Genomic DNA, 18,924 nt, shown 5'->3' with positions numbered 1-18,924 from the left:
AACCCAACTTGGGAAAACTGGTGCAGCAGTTCTGAGGGTTTTATTATTAAGCAGATTTCTTGAGTACAACTAGGGTGCCACACTGGCTCACCCAACAGAGAAATCTATCTGGCAGTAATACCTCTTTTCGAAAGCAGATATCCAGCAAATCTGCTCCACAAAAATCTCTCCAATGCTTTTTTGAGGCTCTGCGTCAGCCCTCCTAGCCTCTGCATCACTCTAAAGCCCCTTGCATCAGCCTTCTACTACTCTGCGTTGGCTCTCTGGCCTTCTGCGTCACCCATGCAGGCCCTGCTAGCCTCTGTGCAGTCACTCTGGCCCTCTGCGTGGCTCCTCTGCCTCTACGTTGGTCCTTTGGTACTATCTCTGCGTCTCTGCTATGCACTCACTCCCCTTGTTGCAACTCAGATCACTTGTTCGAATTTTTTCAGCAGACCCCGCTCCAGAAAATTGAACTGGCTGATCAATCTTGGTGTATCTCCAACTGACCCTCAAGCCTCCTCTTATACTTTTCCCGTTGAGTCTTCAACGGCAGAGATTAAGTCCCTAATCGATGCCTAAGATTAGATTTGGTTTTATCCATGTCATTTAGAACATTCTCACCCAGTTTTATATTAATACCCATTAATATATTGATTTTCCTAAGTTTAGACTTAGGAACTCCATTAAAAATATTAATTTTTTTAATATCTCTCTACCCGAGTGGAATTTTGCTAAACCATTTATGGGTCTTGGAGATCTCATGTGCTTTAGCCTCTCCACCAATTTTCAAAGCTAGAGCACATTCGATGCTACCCAAAATCAACATACCCTTGTACCATGACATGTGGTTTGGATGATCCCCCAGATTCCTACTCCATTCCATTACTTTATCATTTGCCACCTACCACTTGAGGGAGGTACCATGCACGTGTCACCCCCTTTAAAGGATGAAACCACCTAATAGGGTCTTTGATTAACCCCCTTATTGAGTGATCCAGGTGGATATTGGTGGCCACCCACCTATTACACTTGGAACCTCACCATTGTTCTTTCAGTTTTTTTCAGTTTCCTTAATTGTAGCACAGTTTACTATTTTTGGCAGTTTTTTCGGGTCCTTAACTTCCGGAGCCGTTTTGAGGCCCTAAACGATGTTTTTTTGGCAAAAATAAATTTGGCAATTTCTATGGAAATCACGTTGGTAGTTGTAGTCCTCGGAGAGATTTTTCGAACGAGGTATCATATGCATCAAACAAAGATAATATGACCAAGTTACAACCCTGGGAAGTTGGCTACGCAAGTAACCCCAACGAGGCACATAAACTCTTGGTGTTACATCTCCTCGAGTTAGGGTTTTGGTTGTTTAGGGTTTTCTATTATTGTTGAATAATAAAAAGGCCCTTAAGCCTCATTGTAACTCAGTTCAGAGGCATGTAGCCGCCACATCTCTTCTCCGAGATAAGCTACCATTGCCCGAGCTAGTCTTATTTCCATTATGTTTGTAAGCATATTGCAGTATTTGATATTAATGAAATGAAGTGTTATTTCTGCTCCATCTCTGTATTTATGGTTATATTCGTAATTTGTTGCATTCCTGTTTAAATCTGGATCAGTGGTATCAGAGCGGTCTTCTCTTTCTCTGTTTTTCTTTGCATGTCCCCAACGAGGTTGGGATATAAGGAGTTAGGGCTTGATTTGGTTGAACCTTTGCAGGATCAGCCTCACAAACCTCGATGGCCGCCCATGGGGGAAAAAGAAAGACGAGGGAGCAGGAGATCCTATCAAAATATTGCTCGAGGAGACCCTCGAGAAACAAAGGAATGCGATGATGGATAACTTTGCCCAGATCCTTCAATGGTTGCCCACCGACAGCGCATACACATCCAACATCCACTCTGGAGGCTCCACACCTTTTAGGGTACTAGTAAACTTTGATATTCCCAGATTTGAGGGCCAAATAGATGCAGACGCCATAGATAAATGGTTAAATATGCTAGAATTATATTTTTCTGTGCATGATTTTTCCAACCGGGAAAAGATTACTTTTGCTCTTCTCAAATCCGTCCCCCACGTCAAGGACTGGTGGGAAACCTACTGTGAGCAAAAGGATGAAAGTACGACCTCATTGTTTTCAACCACTCCCACTTGGAATTCATTCCAGGACGCCATCAAGGAGCAGTACTACCCTGTCAGGAGCTATGAGGACAAATATATAAAGTGGACACGTTGCAGCAGGGAAGTGACCAAAATGTGTCAGAGTTTACCAATGTTTTTCATACCCTTCGCACGAAGTTGGGTATCAAGATTCTTAGAAACATTTTGTACTCAAGTACCGCGGCTTCCTACACAGATACATCCAAGACAAGATGGAGTTTCTGGACATCTCCTCGCTCAGCACGGTGTACCGATACTCCATCAATATTGAGCAGAAGTTTAGATAGAAGAAGCGAGACTTTGGATCCATGAATCCGAAGCAAGGGAAAGGTGCCCCCAAACCACAGAACAAAGGACAAAGCCAAGGCAAGACAGCTCAGGACAACCCGCCAAAGCCACAAGCAAAAGACAACACTGCGAAGCCGAAGAAGGACATGGGAAAGTGGTGTGAGTTCCATAAGAGCTCCACTCACAACACAAGTGAGTGTCGGGCCAATAAGTCACTAGTGGCTGAGCTGAAGGCTTCAGAATCAGATGCATGTTTCAACTCTAAGTCAGAACCAGATAAGGGGAATGACAAAGGGAAGCAGATTATCGATGCAGAGCCCAACGCCACCGTTGCCACCACAAAGATCCAGAAGGAGGAACCCAAAGATCCAGAGGAGGAGGAGCGTCTCTTCCACTCCTAGATGTGGGTAAAGGGTTCCCCGCTACAGTTCATTATCAACAGCTGGAGCCAAAAGAACCTCATTGCAGCAGAGATCGTGAAGCGGCTGGGCTTACTAATCATAGCACACCCATAACCGTACACCATCGGGTGGCTTCACCAAGGACGGGATCTTCGCGTGAGCCAACAATGTCTCCTTCCATAAAACATCAAGCCCTTCACAGATGAGGTATTATGTGACGTTGCTCCCCTTGATGTTTGTGATGTATTATTAGGCGAACCATACTTGTGGAAGCGACATGTTTTGTATGAGTCAAGAACTCGTGTTGTTATTGTTACCTTGGGAAATAAGTTATACAAGATACCGGAGGTAGCACCGCCTACCGCCATCTCTCTGGTTACTGCAAAACAATGCAGTAAGCTCATTTCCAAAACCAGGAAATTTGTTTTCTTTATGTATTGATACGCCCTCAGGGAAAGAAGAAGACAGTGGCCATGACCTCCAGACAGGGTCACTCCGCACGACAACAACAGATGGACAAGGTCGTAGAGGAGTATGAGGACATCTTCACCTCCCCCGCAGGGGTGCCTCTGCACTGTTAGGTCAAGCACTCCATCGATCTGACCCCACGTGCCTCGTTTCCCAATGGACCAATCTATCGGCGCTCCATTCTGGAGAACGATGAAATCAAGAAGCAGATTCAGGAGCTACTGCAAAAAGGTCACAACCGGCTGAGTTCATCGCCCTGTGGGAGCCCGATCGTGTTGGTACAGAAGAAGGATGGGACTTGGTGTGAAAATTCTTGAATCTAACACATCAGAAACCCCTACTGTAATGTTTGGTTTACTATCTCCTACTTGTTCTTTACATTAACAAGTTATTTAATGACATAAATATCGAAGTAAGCACAATTACAGCCTTCACAAATATATAGATCAACAACTGAAATAAACTGAGACAACACAAGGGACACCGTTATTTTTGGACAATCGTCCCTGGAAAAACCCAATTCGGGAAAACCGGTGCAGCATATATGAGGGTTTTATTATTAAGTAGATTTCTGAATACAACTAGGGTGCCAGAAATGGCTCACCCTTCAGAGAATATCTTCGGCAGTAGTACCTCTATCCGGAGACAAATATTTCAGCAAATCAACAACTGGATGAACAATCCCACATTGACTCTAGTTGTTCCTTGTGCTAGACAACGAAAGCTGCTCTAAGCACTCCTCTAGAACTTCGTCACCCTTCAGGAACTGAGTCACCCTCTCCCGGCTCTGCGTCAGCTGATCTGCTCCCAGTCTGTCCCACAGACACTCCTAGCGCTACCTTTGAAGCCCTCTTCAACTTCTGCGTTAGCCTTTGTGGCTTTTGCGTTAGCCTCTATGGCCCTCTGCGTCCTCTGCGTTGGCCTCCTTAGCCTCTGCATCATCCCTCCTAGGCTTTGTGCTGCCTCTTCCAGCACTTAGTTGCCTCTCTGATATGTATTCTTCAACCTCTTACTGAACTACTCCTCACTACAACTGATCTCTAACTCGATTTCCTCAGCAAACCCAACCCCAGAAAATCGAATTCTTCATCTCTCTTGGTGTATCTCCAACTGACCCTCAAAACTCCTCTTATACTTTTCCTGCTGACGAATCAACGGCTGAGATTAAGTCCCTAATCAACGACTAAGATTAGAATTGGCTTGATCCTCGTCACTTAGAACTTTCTCACCCATATTATATTCATACACATTAATATTTTTATTTTCCTAAGTTTAGACTTTGGAACCAATTAAAAGCATTGATTATTTTAATATCTCTTCATCCGAATGGAATTTTTCCAAACGATTTCTGGGTCTTGGAGATCTCATATGCCTTAGCCTCTCCATGAATTTTCAAGGCTAAAGCACATCTGATGCTACCCAAAATCAACAATTGGAGACTCTGTCTTAACAATCAAGTGCTGAACAAGATCACTATCCGGAATAGGTACCCAATCCCACGAATTGATGACCTTCTAGACCAAATCAAGGGGGGTAAATAATTCAGCAAGATCGACTTGAAGTCCAGATATCACCAAGTACCAATCGAACCCTCCGATGTGTGGAAGATTGCCTTCAAAGCCAAAGAGGGCATTTTAGAATGGTTGGTTATGCCTTTTGGGTTGACGAATGCTCCTACAACCTTCATGAGGCTGATGGATGACATCTTGCGGCCATTCACCAACTCATTTGTAGTGGTATACTTAGATGACATCTTGATCATTAGCCAAAGTTGGGAAGAGCACCTCCACCACATCCGACAGGTTCTCCAAACACTACGGCAACACAAGTTGTGTGCCAATTTGGAAAAATGCACTTTTGGCATGACCCAGGTTCAGTATCTGGGATACATTATTGATGAACGAGGGGTGCATGTGACCAAGATCCAAGTCATTCGAGATTGGCCAGCCCCAACCACTCTGACAAAGCTCCACAACTTTCTGGGTCTTGCCATTTTTTACCGCAGGTTCGTGTCGGTGTTCTCTCATATCACTTGGCCCTTGAGTCAAGTCACCAAGGGAGGAACAAAAGAAAAATTCTTTTGGTCTGAATTTCAACAAAAGGCATTCGTAGAGTTGAAACATCGCCTCTGCTCTGCACCAGCTGTCACATTACCAGACTTGCAACAATCATTTGAGATCGAGACAGACGCCTTTGACTATGCTATTGGGGCAGTCTTTACTCAACAGGGGCATCGAGTGGCATATCATAGTGAGACACTTTCAAAATTCAGACATAGTTCGGAAGTATCCCACTTATGACAAAGAGATGTATTCCATTGTGCAGGCCTGCCGACAATGGAAGCATTACATTTTGGGGAAGGAAATGGTCATCCACACAGACCATCGACCCCTGCAGTTCATATAGACGCAAGCGAAGTTGCAAAATGATCGCCATCGGAAGTGGTCCACATACCTGCAACAGTTCCATTTGAATATCGAGTACAAGAAGGGAAACACCAATAATGTTGCAAACTGCGTCAGCCGACCACCAATCATGGCTTTAACCACCATGCTCAACTCTTGTGGGCACGAGACTTCTGATTGGCCACTTCTCTACAAAAGAAACCCAAAATTCGGCCACACATACCATACACTCTTGGAGGGTCAGCAAGTTCCAAATTTTCAACTCCAGGATGCTCTGTTATGCCACCTGGGACACCTTTGTGTTCTTTCAAGCGAGCGTGCCAAGATGATTTGGGAAGCGCACCACAGTCGGGCCGCTCGACATTTTGGGGTCGAGAAAACAGTGGCAGTACTGCAGAAGTATTTCTATTGGCCAAATCTTCGACGAGATGTCGGGAAGTACATTAGGTCCTGCATTGCCTGCGCCATTGCCAAACTGACCATCAAGAAGCAAGGCCTCTATACTCCGCTGCCTACCCCTAGTCGACCTTGGGAATCTATCTCCATGGATTACATGTTGGGCCTTCCTTCTACTAAGCATGACAATGACTGTGCTTCTGTATTCGTTGGTAGATTCTCGAAGATGGCCATTATGGTGGCCTGCAAGAAGAATAACACAACAAAAGTCACTGCTAAACTCTTCTTTGAACAAGTGTGGGTACACTTTGGGATCCCACAGTCTATCAAATCAGATCGGGACAACAGGTTCCTTAGTACATTTTGGTCTAGTCTCTGGTCGATGCTGGACACCAAGCTCACTAAGTCCACAAATTTCCATCCCCAAACTAATGGCTAGACAGAGGTCATCAACAGGATGACCGTACACATTCTGCACATTTACAACTCAAAGCATCCACGCACATGGGATGAGAGCCTCCCCTATGTCCAGCACAGCTATAACTGGGCTCTCCACAGCTCGACTGGCCACAACCCTTTTCTGGTGGGCTTGGGATTCCAGCCACTATGTCCCATTGATGTGGCCATACCATTTGCAGCAACTCAGGCAGATTCGACTCATGTCCAATCCAAAACCGAAAAGGTAAATAGCGTCATTGAGCACATTCAACACATCCACCAACAGTTCCATGACATATTGGACAAAGCCAATGCTAAGTACAAGCAGCGACATGATCAGCATTGGGTGCCACACAAGTTCCAGGTGGGTGACAAAGTTTGGCTACATTTGCAGAAGGAGCGCCTCACTAGGCCCCACCGCAAGATTCGCCCGCTTCGATATGGGCCATACACCATCACCAAGGCCGTGGAAGATAATGCTTTTAAGCTCAGCATTCCCCCCCATTCCTTGGCTTGCACCTAGTGTTTAATGTGGATCACCTTCGGCCACACTTTCCACCATTCCTGGACACATCCGACACTGCAGAACAGCTCACACCAACAAAGTTAAATCCAGACTACATGGAACAAGCTGCAACTGATCGGATCATGGACACGCAGATTAAGAACACTTGCCAGTAGAAGATGCAGCTGTATCGAGTTGTCAAAGCTGGCCAACTCCTACACCAAGGCAAATGCTCACCAGGGACCAAGTTCAGCAAAAGTTTCCTCATCTCATGGAGAAACTCAACGCAATGGAGACCATTGCTTCCTAAGGGGGGAGGACTGATCCAGGTGGATATTGGTGGCCACCTGCCTATTTCACTTGGACCCTCATCATTGTTCTTTCAGTTTTTTTCAGTTTCCTTAATTGTAGCACAGTTTATTATTTTTGGCAGTTTTTCAAGTCCTGAATTTCCGAAGTCGTTTTGAGGCCCTAAACGACGTTTTTTTGGCAAAAAGAAATTTGGCAATTTCTATAGAAGTTGCATCAGCAGCTATAGTCCTCAAAGATATCTTTCCAACGAGGTATCATATGCGTCAAACGGAGATAATATGACCAAGTTACAACCCCAGGAAGTTGGATGCCCAACTAACCCCAACGGGGCCCACAAACTCTTGGTGTTAAATATCCTCGGGTTAGGGTTTTGGTTGTTTATGGTTTTCTCATATTGTTGAATAATAAAAATTCCCTTGAGCCTCATTGTAACTCAGTTTAGAGGCATGTAGCTGCCACATCTCTTCTCAGAGATAAGCTACCATCGCCCGAGCTAGTCTTATTTCCATTATGATTGCAGGCATATTTCAGTATTTGATATTAATGAAATGAAATGTTATTTCTGTTGCATCTCTGTATTTATGGTTATATCTATAATTTGTTGCATTCCTATTTAAATCCGGATCATTGAGCTTGGAGACACTTGTACATGCCAAAGCCCACTATGGAAGGGCATGCCACCATGAAGTGCCCCACTGGTTCCATGACTTGTAAGATCTTTTACTTGATTATTCTAAAGATTTTTTGTATTGGAGGGAAAGGGGACACATTGGATCTTATGCAGGATTGCAGGTGGGTCTCCAATTGGGGCTCGGTCTCCCTATACGAGGTCTTAGCCCTCTAGAGGGCCACATTAGCACTTGTAGGGTGAACGTTGAGAGCCATGGGCCTCCACCATAACAGAGAGTAATTCATGGAGCCGAATACCACTCATTGATTGCTCGTGTTCCAACTTTTGGGATGAGGACGATGCACCTGGTTCATCATGCCCAGTGAGATCCACACTTGCACCATACACTTAGCAGACGATCCAGGGTCCAAATGAGGGCTTATGACATCCTCCTAGCCCTTATAGATTGTTTACAGGCAGTTTCGATCCACTTGGAGATCCATGAGGATGTTCTTGTTCCCTTCACACCCACTTGGGGGCACCAAAGGGATTTTCTTGGGTAACAAGGGGCCAACCCCTTGTCCACTATGTTTGAGGTCCATTCTCACATCATAACACACTTTGGAATCCATTAGGCCTCCTCAAAGGCCCAACGACTCACTTTATTGATTATTCGACCCTCTTGGGAGGCTTATTATTGTGTTATTGAGCTATCTTGGTGGGTTTGTCACTGAGGGATGTTATTATTGCACATTATTTTATTAATTGGGGCTAAATTAGGCAAATCAAACTCCTTAGTGATTGTATAAATAGAAGTGAAATGATTCATTTTGATCATCGCATTCCCTTTTGGAGGACGAGTTTGGATGTTATGGATGAATTTTGATGTTTGGCTCTATTTCTCGTCTTGGAGCTTCATTATTGGCATAACATGATAATTGGATATATTATTTTGCACATGTAAGTAATTTTTTCATGCTTATTTTTGTTATTTACTTTGTCACATGAATGTTGTTGGGATTTTCGCTATACAAGTCTCAAATTTAATGCTCTCCTATACGAAATTGTGGAAATTTTGATCTTTTATAGTGTTGCATCATTGCATGGGCCATGTATGAATGGGTGAATGTTCCTAGAGATTATTTTAATGAAATACATCTTGAAAAGTCATCAATTATTTCATATCGAAGTGTAAAGATCTCAAGTAGTTGCTCCTATGCCCTAAGGCTATGCGAAGTTGCTTGATGACCTCCTTGATTGGATAAACATCTTCCAAACCATAAATTATCCTGACTCCATATCTCCCAAAGGATAAGGCACTGGTCCTTCCATAGGTGGTCACTCTAAGTGCATATTTCTCTCACCTCTCCTTCTCTTTCTAGGCCTAGCCTCGATAGGTCATCCAGGGCATCACTTATCTCACCTTCTAGACATCAAAAGACTTTGATCTCTTGTCCATTACTGCGCTAGGGTTTTCTCTAGAGGCCTTCGAAATTTCACAAAATTCCGACTATGGGATCTCAAGATATTGCAAGCACTAACCCAAGGATTATTTCTTGCCCTAGGTTTCCCTTGGCTAGTGACCTCATTTGGATCATTGTATTCTATCCTAAGAAGATTTGTCCATTGATCCTCTTCCCTTCCACAATTAGGTCAAGCTCCTCCTTGATTGATCAATTCCACTTCCTTGACCTAATTTTGGGCCCACTTGGTCCCGTGTGGTCACACAACTTTACAAATCCAATCCCGCAAAGATCACATAAAGACTAAGTCTCCATAAGGATTACTAGGGCTAGGAATCATCTTTACAAGATATATTCCCAAACCCTAGCCTCGAGAATCCTCTTAGCCCTTCCTAGATGGCCTATCACCTTGTTTTCCAAGCAAGAAAGCCATATAGTTGAATCTCTCTTACGAATGGGCCTTGGGAATCACCCTTTATCCTCTAAGTAACACATCCATTATCGTGATTCCTCTTATACCAGGTCTCCTCCCATTAGCGAAAGTCCATAAAGAGCAAAGAGCCTTAATTGAGGTGACAATGGGCTATGGATTCATTGTTTCCCTTGACCTAATAGTTGCCCCATAGGATCCCCTCCTAGGACCCTTGCTAATTTGAGCAGTAACAAACCTAATGGACAAATGTGGACCCGGATGAGAAATGTGTGGAAAGAGGTTATAATGAGGGGAGGGGAGTGATGTATGAGGTGTCGTGAAGCGGGACCACACAACCATAATTGAGGTTTCCCATGTAGTGGCACTCCTAAAACTAGTAGCCAATAGAGGAGATCCCACGAGACTAGGATACAGGACTAACCACCAAATTGGACAAGGGAATAAGAGTACAGACCAAGCCCATTCTTCCCCCAGAATCCCCCACTAATTCATGTCCGTATGTGTCGATGATAAGTGAGCAAAAATACCTAATTACATAATGAAAAGCCATCGGGGGTTGGAAGATCCACCTTCAAATATACGATCATAACAGATGGGAGAGGACACATAATGGCAGACTCAGGTGGCGGAGATGGTGGCACATCGAGCTGTCTAGTCGCTACAAGGGGTTGCTGGCTGCCGGCTGAAGACAATCTAGGAGAAAAATTTCTCCTATGGGTGTCACCCACTGGTGTTGGGTCACAGGGCACAATTAGCTTTCACAACAATTTCCAGTATGGAGCATTCAGCCTTTCCTTGTAGCAGTGATGACATGGTTGAATAAGGGCATAGTAGTCTATTGTGTAGACAACACTATAGCAAAAGGTGTATGCATTCCTTCAGCATGCATGTGCCTCCATCAGTTTGCCTCCAATTTAAATGCTTTTTCAGATTTAGAAGGGGATGCTTGCATCAGTTAGATCCCAAGGAGACCATGCAGAAGTTGATGTTCAATCTGAGGTTTCAGTGCATACATACACTGACTTTTTCATCTACATTGGTGTGCACTATCCTTGGCAGAATTTTCAATGTATGAGGACACATTACCCGAGGAGTCTAGGGTCGAGGGTTTGATGTTATTATCCAACGTGCATCACTGGTTGTCTAGATGCCGCATGCTGTTTGATCTTATTGTTATTATTGTGCTAAATATCAGCTCTCCCTTCAAGACCTTCAAATTCTTCAAATTTTGACATTTTGACTATTATTTAATAACAGCATTGCAGCTGATTTGTGTGATGAAAGTAAATGAAAACCTAAGCTTGTGTTTATTCAACCACCCCAATTGTTGCTGCACATTACGATTTTTATATACATTGTTTATAGAGAATAAAAGAATAGTTGCACTAAGAAGCACATTCTACAATCTGGGGAGATATGTCATGTTTCTTTGTAACATTCACATAGTAGATGCCAATCAAAATATTACTTTAAAAAATAATAAATAAATAAGGCCAAAAGATTGATATCAATAAAATATTAAAAAAGGTTAATTTAAAAAGATTAAAAAATGATAACAATAAATATATAAAGTCAATGCATTAACATCAATAAAATATTGAAAAAAACATATACAGGTATAATTATAATAACAAAATTAACTATACATGCAAGTAGGTGCAAAACATTTTTAGAATGTAAAATTATAAGAAAAGCTTTGCACTTCGATGAAATTGATTTTCTGGATATTTAATAGATACGGAATTAAGATGGTCCTTTATAAAATAACTACTGCAGAATGTAATAAAGTAAGTCCAAAAGACAATTTAAGAGCCTTCAAATCCACATAATTAGTAAAAAATAACTGGGAGAAATGAGAACATTTAAAACTGATAGAAAGAAAGAAAGAAATTATTTTAATGTCCACAAGGCTAAAGATAGCTTCTGGGATAGATTGCTTCTTCATCTGCTTGATGTATTGGGCCCTTTTTCTGTGAAGCTTCACAATAAATGCTCCCAGCTTCTCGACAAACCCCTCGCTAAATATATTATCCCAAGAGCTAGCTACCAGCATATCTGCATAACTTTCCCTGTTGTCTTTGAAGGCCTCACATTCTAAAATGAAATGTTTTTCTGTGTCCACTTTTCCGAAAGAACAAAAAATGCATACGCTTTCCTCCCACACTTCCTTTGGCCTTTTCCAGTGCCCTGTTTCAAAACGGAGTTGATGAGAATAAGTCCTTAACTGAGCAATAAGAATTATGGCTCTCCAAGAGATATTGGCCTCTATGTATGCTTTTGGTTGATGATTATGAGTGGGATTAAACACTTCAATATAGTAATTTTTCTTTCTTTCTAGCTCCTTATCCCAAGTACGTTTGTAGAACTTTTCCATAACAAAAGCTTCTATCTCTTCGCTGTTTATGGGACACGCGTTCAAGCAAATACCCCATTTACTAAACCATTTGTTATTTTGTTGCATCCAATTTTTTTTTCTCTTGCACAATCTATCATTAAAAACAACCTTAGGCCATCTACCCTCTTCCATTTGCTCAATTTTTTTTAAATATCTTATGACTCGCACCATAGCAATTACTTCAATAGGAGCAGTCCCTGTTTCACTTAACAAGATATCATAAGGAACTGCACTTTTAATCTTAAATTTGTTTGTAATCAAATGCTTCTAATTTTTCTCAATTTGTCTCACTACATGTCGAAGGTACTGCTAGCCCACAGTTCACAACCATAGAGAATCACTAGAAGCCCAAAAAGAGTTTGAGTGGTCTTCCAGTCCCATAACTCTGCCTCTCTACACCTATTTTGAAAAGCATAAAACGCTTTCCAACCCCCCAAAGTTCTATTCTTTCTACAACCATTCCAGCTTAGGATTTTGATGAAGTCAATTCTGAGGTATTTTTAATCCGCAACTTCTTCCAGAATGTTGCCTTCAAAGCAGAACTTATGCTAGTTATGTTTCCTTTTCTTAGAGAAGACCACTACTTTCGTTTTGCTGATATTGACTTGCATCCCCACACTTCTACAAAAATGCTCAAGGGATAGTAAATGCTCTTGCAAACCAAGAGCCGATTTAGCAATCAGAATAAGGTCATCTGCATACAAAAGAAGCCTTATAACAAACTTGCACAAATAGATACCATCACCCCCTTGCGAATTTAACCACTCCTCAAGCTTGTCGATATATAAACCAAAAAGGGTAGGAGACAGTGGGCAACCTTGCTTGACCCTGATGTCGCTTCTAAAACTTTCAGAAAAGCATGCTGAAGTTCTAATTTTGACTTTCACCTCTTCATACAGCCTATGCACAACTTCTCTGTTTAGGAACACCAAGTTCCTCCATTCTCTGCCAAAGTTCATCCCTAGGAACCGATTCAAATGCTTTTCTGAAATCAAAAAAGCAACAAAAGACTTATTCCTTTTTCTCCCAAACTTTTTCAATGATGTGCCTTAAAGTTATGCAATGATCAACTATGGAATGTTTAGGTCTAAAACCTGCTTGCCCTTTAGCATGCTTATCTCTTTCTTCTGCCCACTTTCTAATTTTGTTTTCTAGCATGCTTCCAAATAGCTTTGCAAACAAAGGGTTTATCATGATGGTCCTATAATTGGAGGGATTATTGACGTCACCGCTCTTGAAAAGAGGTATTGCCAGACTAGTTGTCCAATCTGTGGGGAGCCCTTGTTGTATGATGTTGTTGAAGATTTTTGTAATGTGAGGTGCAAGAATCTTTGAGCCCCACTTTAGATATTCTACTTGGAGTTCAACTAAGTCTTTTGCTTTTCCAACACCCAACTTCTTGATACCCATCTCTACCTCTTGTACCGTGAAGAGTTTAGTATTAGTGTTGACCAAGGGCGGAGGGTCAACCTTGGGAACCTGCTCATAGAGTTGTCTTGCATAGTCAAACCATTTAGAAGCTGTAATATTATTTCCAATTTGTATCTTTTCGGTTGGAGCTCCTTCCAAAATAATTTGGGATTATTTTTCCAAGGAAGATTAGTTCTTCCCTCCTTGAAACCATGAAATCAGCGTTTTTCTTGCTTAATAACTTCTTGCAAGATTTAAGCTTTATGTTATCCTTGTTTGACTCTTTCCACACTCTCCTTGCCTTTTTGCATTCCTCGTCAAACCAAGCATTAATCGGAAAGCAATTTGTTTCAGACTTCTTAATTTTTGTTCTTTTGCACTTTGCAAGTGCGCATTGAATTAAATGTGTTAATTCATGACTATGAAGGTTGTGAATTGTAATTTTCTCCTTTTCAAAGAGCCTCTCTAGCGTCATTTGAAGGTATTACAATTTTCTGGAGTCAAAAGAATTCTACCCTTCGGGAGATTTTGTTGGACATACTAAATTTTTGACTCTAATTGTTTCTTTCCAATCCAAGAGAAACATAAATAAATTGGCTTGTGTTCTGATTTCAAATCCCACAGCTGATCTCCAACCAAAACTTCTTCCATTTTCTCACACAAACAATGCGAGCAAATTACATAATCTACCACACTTGCTCCATTGTAAGTATTGCAAGTGAAATTGCCGGACTTTTCCCATCTAGTCAAGCCATTACAAATGGCTAAATCAAAGGCCCCACATAAAGTAAACAATTGTTCACCAAAGAGATTGCAGCCGTTGTCCTCTGAAATTCTTTTCCACTGATGATTACTTTCTTTGTAAGCCAAATAGGGTCACAATCATCTTTACAACAAAGAATGCTAGCTTGCTCACTTGTAGTCCTAGCATTGAAATCACCCACTATAAGGACTTCACCTAGCTGCGAATATGTTGCAATATCTGCTTTTAAAGCTGCAAATGGATCTTTGTGGTCAAGCCCTCTACCTTTGTAGATTTTTTAAACCTGTGGCGCAAAATAGCATGCTACAATTCTGATGTGGTTTCAATTTTCTGATATTTTAAACCAAATGAATTGCTTATTTGAGTCTTCTTTTTCTAACTGAATGAATTCAACCTTCTTTCTCCCTTACTAAAACCATGATACCCCCGTGCCCTTTGCCATTCCCTGTTGCCTTGTTCCACACTGCCATCTTCCAGTATCCTTCAAACAAAGGTGTCTTGCACCCTTCATGCTCATGTGTTTCTATGAGGCATATTATGTCTCTATTTTCCGCAATCAGCCCTAACCCAGGTCCTCGTCTCCATGGGTAACCTCTGCAATTCCAACAAACTAATCTTAAGGAAACCTGAGTATGACTTGATTGCTATTTATTTTGACATGCAAGACTCACATTTGAGATTTTATCCCTGTTTTCCCATACCGACCTTGCTTTCTGATTTCCAATTGAAGAGTTTGTTGCCTCTTCTTTATTACCATCTTGCTGCTCTGTTCTGGAAGGAGGTCCAAATTGCGCTATCACAACTTTGCCTTTATAAATCCATGCTCTCTTTCCTTCATCTCTTGCTGCCCTAACCTTTAAAATTTCCTCCCTTCTTTCCTCTTGTTGTTTTACAGTTAAATCTTCTTCTAGGAAAAAACAAGAACCCCTCAAGAGATGTTTCTTTCTTAGAATAATATATTTATCATGCAAGCTAGGCATAATGACTTTTATGGGCCTGGCTCTCTCCCCGTTAAACTTACCCACCCTCCATGCTTGGCATATTTGTCCTTGCCATAGCAACTTGTCTTTCAAGAAGTCTCTTGCAAGGTCAAGAGTACATTCATTTTTCCCATAGTCTTTCACCCCTTTAATAATTATGTTTGTTGCCCTATTTTGTCTTTCCTTGCCTTCACTATCTTGCATGTTGTCAACCTGAATGTTTGTTTCTCCTACTTTATTAGCAAAATTGCTAATAACTTGAGCCCAAGTTTTGGAAACTTTGGTGGAATCTTCTTTCATTTCTTCTCTTGCGTTCTCTTCATGGTTGTTTATTTGGGCAATCATTTTCCCTTTATCCTGGGCTGATTTCACATTCACCACCTCTACTTTTCACTACAGATTTATTTATGTTTTGCATATCCGCCTTCATGCGTTGCCATTCTGTCTTCCCTATCAGGAGAGCTTCCTATAGCAATGCCACTTGTTCTTTTAAAATTTTATTGCTTTCTGTTAACGCCTTGTTCTCAGCCGTTATTATATGAATTTTATGATCTCTTTCCTGCCCTTTAGCTTCTAAAACATCCAACCTTTGTTTTGCATTTAACGATTCTTTCACATAAAGATCAGATGACCAGGCAAGAGGTGTGGATGTGGGACTATATAAGGCAAAATCATCAATGACTTGTCCTTTGAACTTCTTGTTGCCACGTGCTTGTGGAGGAGACTTGTTTGAGTGCTTTTTGCGAAGGGCTTGATTACTTTTCTTTTTAGACCATTTCTTCCTTGTTTGTTCCCATTTTAGACGGGCTATTCTTCATTTTAAAATGCCCCAATATTGTTTGGCATTGACCCAAACCCACTTCCCAGCTTTGGCAGACGAGACAATTTTCACTTGTCCTAAATCATTTGTCTCCACATGTTCTGAAATTTCTGGTTCCTTTGTCATGTTTGAATGCATTTGTTGTTGCTTGCTCGCTGCTCGATACTTCTGCTGCATAAAAACTCCCTGCTCTCACACTGCTCATTGTTCACTACTCACTGCTGTCACTGCTGCCCACACTGCTCATACTGCTGACCACACTGCTCACCACGCTGTTTGCTATCAGTGAACTGTTGGGCGACCACCCAACGTTAATGTTGGAGAGGCAAGTGACAATGTCCCAGAATTGGATGATGTTGGTGAACCTCCTGCATTTGTAGCTGTAGCTCCTGCTGTTGACGCAGATGAGGATTACTGAAAGATATTTGTGGGGAATTTGATCCCTGCATTTGCTGTTTCTGATGGAATCCCTATACTTGATGAGCAGATTGACGTGAAAACTGGGTTTGTTCAATTATAATGGCAAAAGCTCTACAAAATCGAATTGTTCAATTAAGAGCCTTCAATTCCACATAATTAGTAAAAAATAACTGGGAGAAATGAGAACATTTAAAACTGATATGGAATTCACGTTAGAGAAAAGGTTGACATGTTTCAGAGATGTAGCATCCTTGCCCCTGGGGAACAGATCCATATGTCTGCATTCTTAGCTTTCAGAAGAAGAGGATTTTCATGTAGCTCTAATACTTTATGTCTGGCTGATCTAAGTTGGTTATATATAATATAGATAGAGAGAAAGAGAGAGATGAGTTAACAGAGAAAGAGAGAGATAACTCTAACTTAGGACAGGCCGACACACTTCAAAGTGATACTGTTCACCATGAGCATCAATAATGGTCGATAGAAACTTGGTGATCTGAGTGATTATATAAAACATGGCCTATTAATAATTTTGAAACATGGTGGATCTCAACCTATATCACGTCTATTGAACAGGATAGTGTTTCATAATTGGGCATCACAAACTTGGCGAGGCGGGCTGGGTTGCAAAAGTATAAGCAGGCTCACCGCAGTGATTCTGGTTTCAGTTCAATAGCAGGACAAGCAGAAGTATAAAAACCTCTTCTTATGAAAGCTAAGAACGCTTATATAACTGGAGTTAATATTCACTGAAGAACATAACAGAATGTTGGGAAACATGAACAAAATCTCATAAAGATATCCAAGCTCATCTGAAAAGAATTGTTGAAATCCAATGCAGAGCAGCGAGAAGACGAGAAGAAATGATCTTTATTTAACGATGTAGTCAAAAGTGGCCCCTTGTTATTCATGGTTTGCATTCATTATTATTCTAGTGCACATCAAACTCAGATTCTTGTAGCACCCATCACTTATTTCTTTCACAATATAATTTTCCAGTGACCAGTTAAGCTCCCCATCCTATATTTTATTGTCAAATTATTTGTCAAGTTACACTATCTGAATTATCTGACCCACCAAAGGCTTTAAAGAAATTATACAAATATGCCTTTCGGTTTGAAAACAGCAATGATATGAAATACCTGATATTATCCAGAAAGCCATCGAATGGTTTTCCGACCTTCTGGTTATCTGGTTTATGTTTTAGTGTTTTAGTATCCGTTTCTGTGTCTGTAAATGAACCTCTATGAGCTTTGGGTATCTGGAGCCTTTGGCCTCTCTTCACTCTAACTCTGCACAAGCCACGCAAAGGCAATGGAGTCTCATAATTAAGCTGAGAAAAGGCCTTTATGCTTAGATTGCTTGCCACATTGTCCTGGCAAATTCGGGTGGGTAGCAGCCATTGAAGAGCTCTGGGCGTTGATAAATTTGGCTTCATTTTTGCTCATTCTCTTCTTTTATTTGGAAAGAGGCCGAAGGAATGGCAATTGGTTTTCACGGTATAGACAAAAATCAAATGGCATGGGAGAATAACACTCACAGAACAGAAAGATCAGATGGGATGGCCCACAAGAAAATTATATAAATTAGGATAATCCGAGGCCTTTTTGGAAACACCTCAAGAGAGATCAGATATGACCGCAGACAAGAAAATTAATCAATTAGTATAATCCCCGCCTTTTTGGAAACGCCTCACTTGGCTTTCTGGTTGAGGAAATCTAGATTTCCTCGTTGAAAGAAGAGCCACCAAATTAAATGCCACAATGTCCTAAAATACCACTAATGTGAAGGTTTTGATATGAATATTCTATGCTAACATGGCGACGTCATCTCCTAAAACCAATGTTCGGCCAAGCGAAATAACAACGATATGAAGCTTCTTAGACCTCAAACGTGTAAGAATGCCAGCCTAAAGAACGGTTCCCTCCACATAAACAACTCCCACCATCATCGGTGGACCGTGTATATAGAAAACCTCTATAGCCGGTGCCTTGGAAAACATTAATAATCAATAACAACATACCTTTCTTTACGTAATGCATTTTATAAAATTATTTTTACATCGAAATTTGTTGTCACTTTACTGTTAGTTTCTTTAAACTACATATCTTTCTTTACGTAATGCATTTTTAAAAATTATTTTTGCAAATTTGTTGTCAATTTACTGTTAGTTTCTTTAAACTATTCCAGTGTAACAAATAAAGTTGTCAATTTACTGTTAGTTTCTTTAAATTATTGCAGTGTAACAAATAAATGATCTTAAGACCATTTTCTTTGAGAGATT

General features: G+C 41.2%; 1 protein-coding gene across 4 annotated transcripts in view; it reads right to left on the bottom strand.

Moving 5' to 3' along the window:
• LOC149162106 (protein DETOXIFICATION 44, chloroplastic-like) overlaps positions 1-18,396 on the bottom strand; it is a 559,183-nt gene extending 540,787 nt beyond the window's left edge. For 3 of the 4 annotated variants that reach the window (XM_089437140.1, XM_089437141.1, XM_089437139.1), the window contains exon 1: positions 17,783-18,396. In XM_089437140.1, the coding sequence (XP_089293266.1) occupies positions 17,783-18,078 (296 nt within the window). In that variant the 5' untranslated portion in view covers positions 18,079-18,396. The remainder of the gene's footprint in view (positions 1-17,782) is intronic. The other variant, XM_089437137.1, reaches the window with a different exon arrangement.
• Between the last annotated feature and the right edge of the window lie 528 nt (positions 18,397-18,924).

This window comes from Pinus tabuliformis, chromosome 5_2 (assembly GCF_031772625.1).
Source record: "Pinus tabuliformis cultivar Carrire ecotype Pingquan chromosome 5_2, CPIR1, whole genome shotgun sequence".
Classification (NCBI taxonomy): Eukaryota; Viridiplantae; Streptophyta; class Pinopsida; order Pinales; family Pinaceae; genus Pinus; species Pinus tabuliformis.
This window is presented reverse-complemented; position numbering and strand designations above follow the sequence as displayed.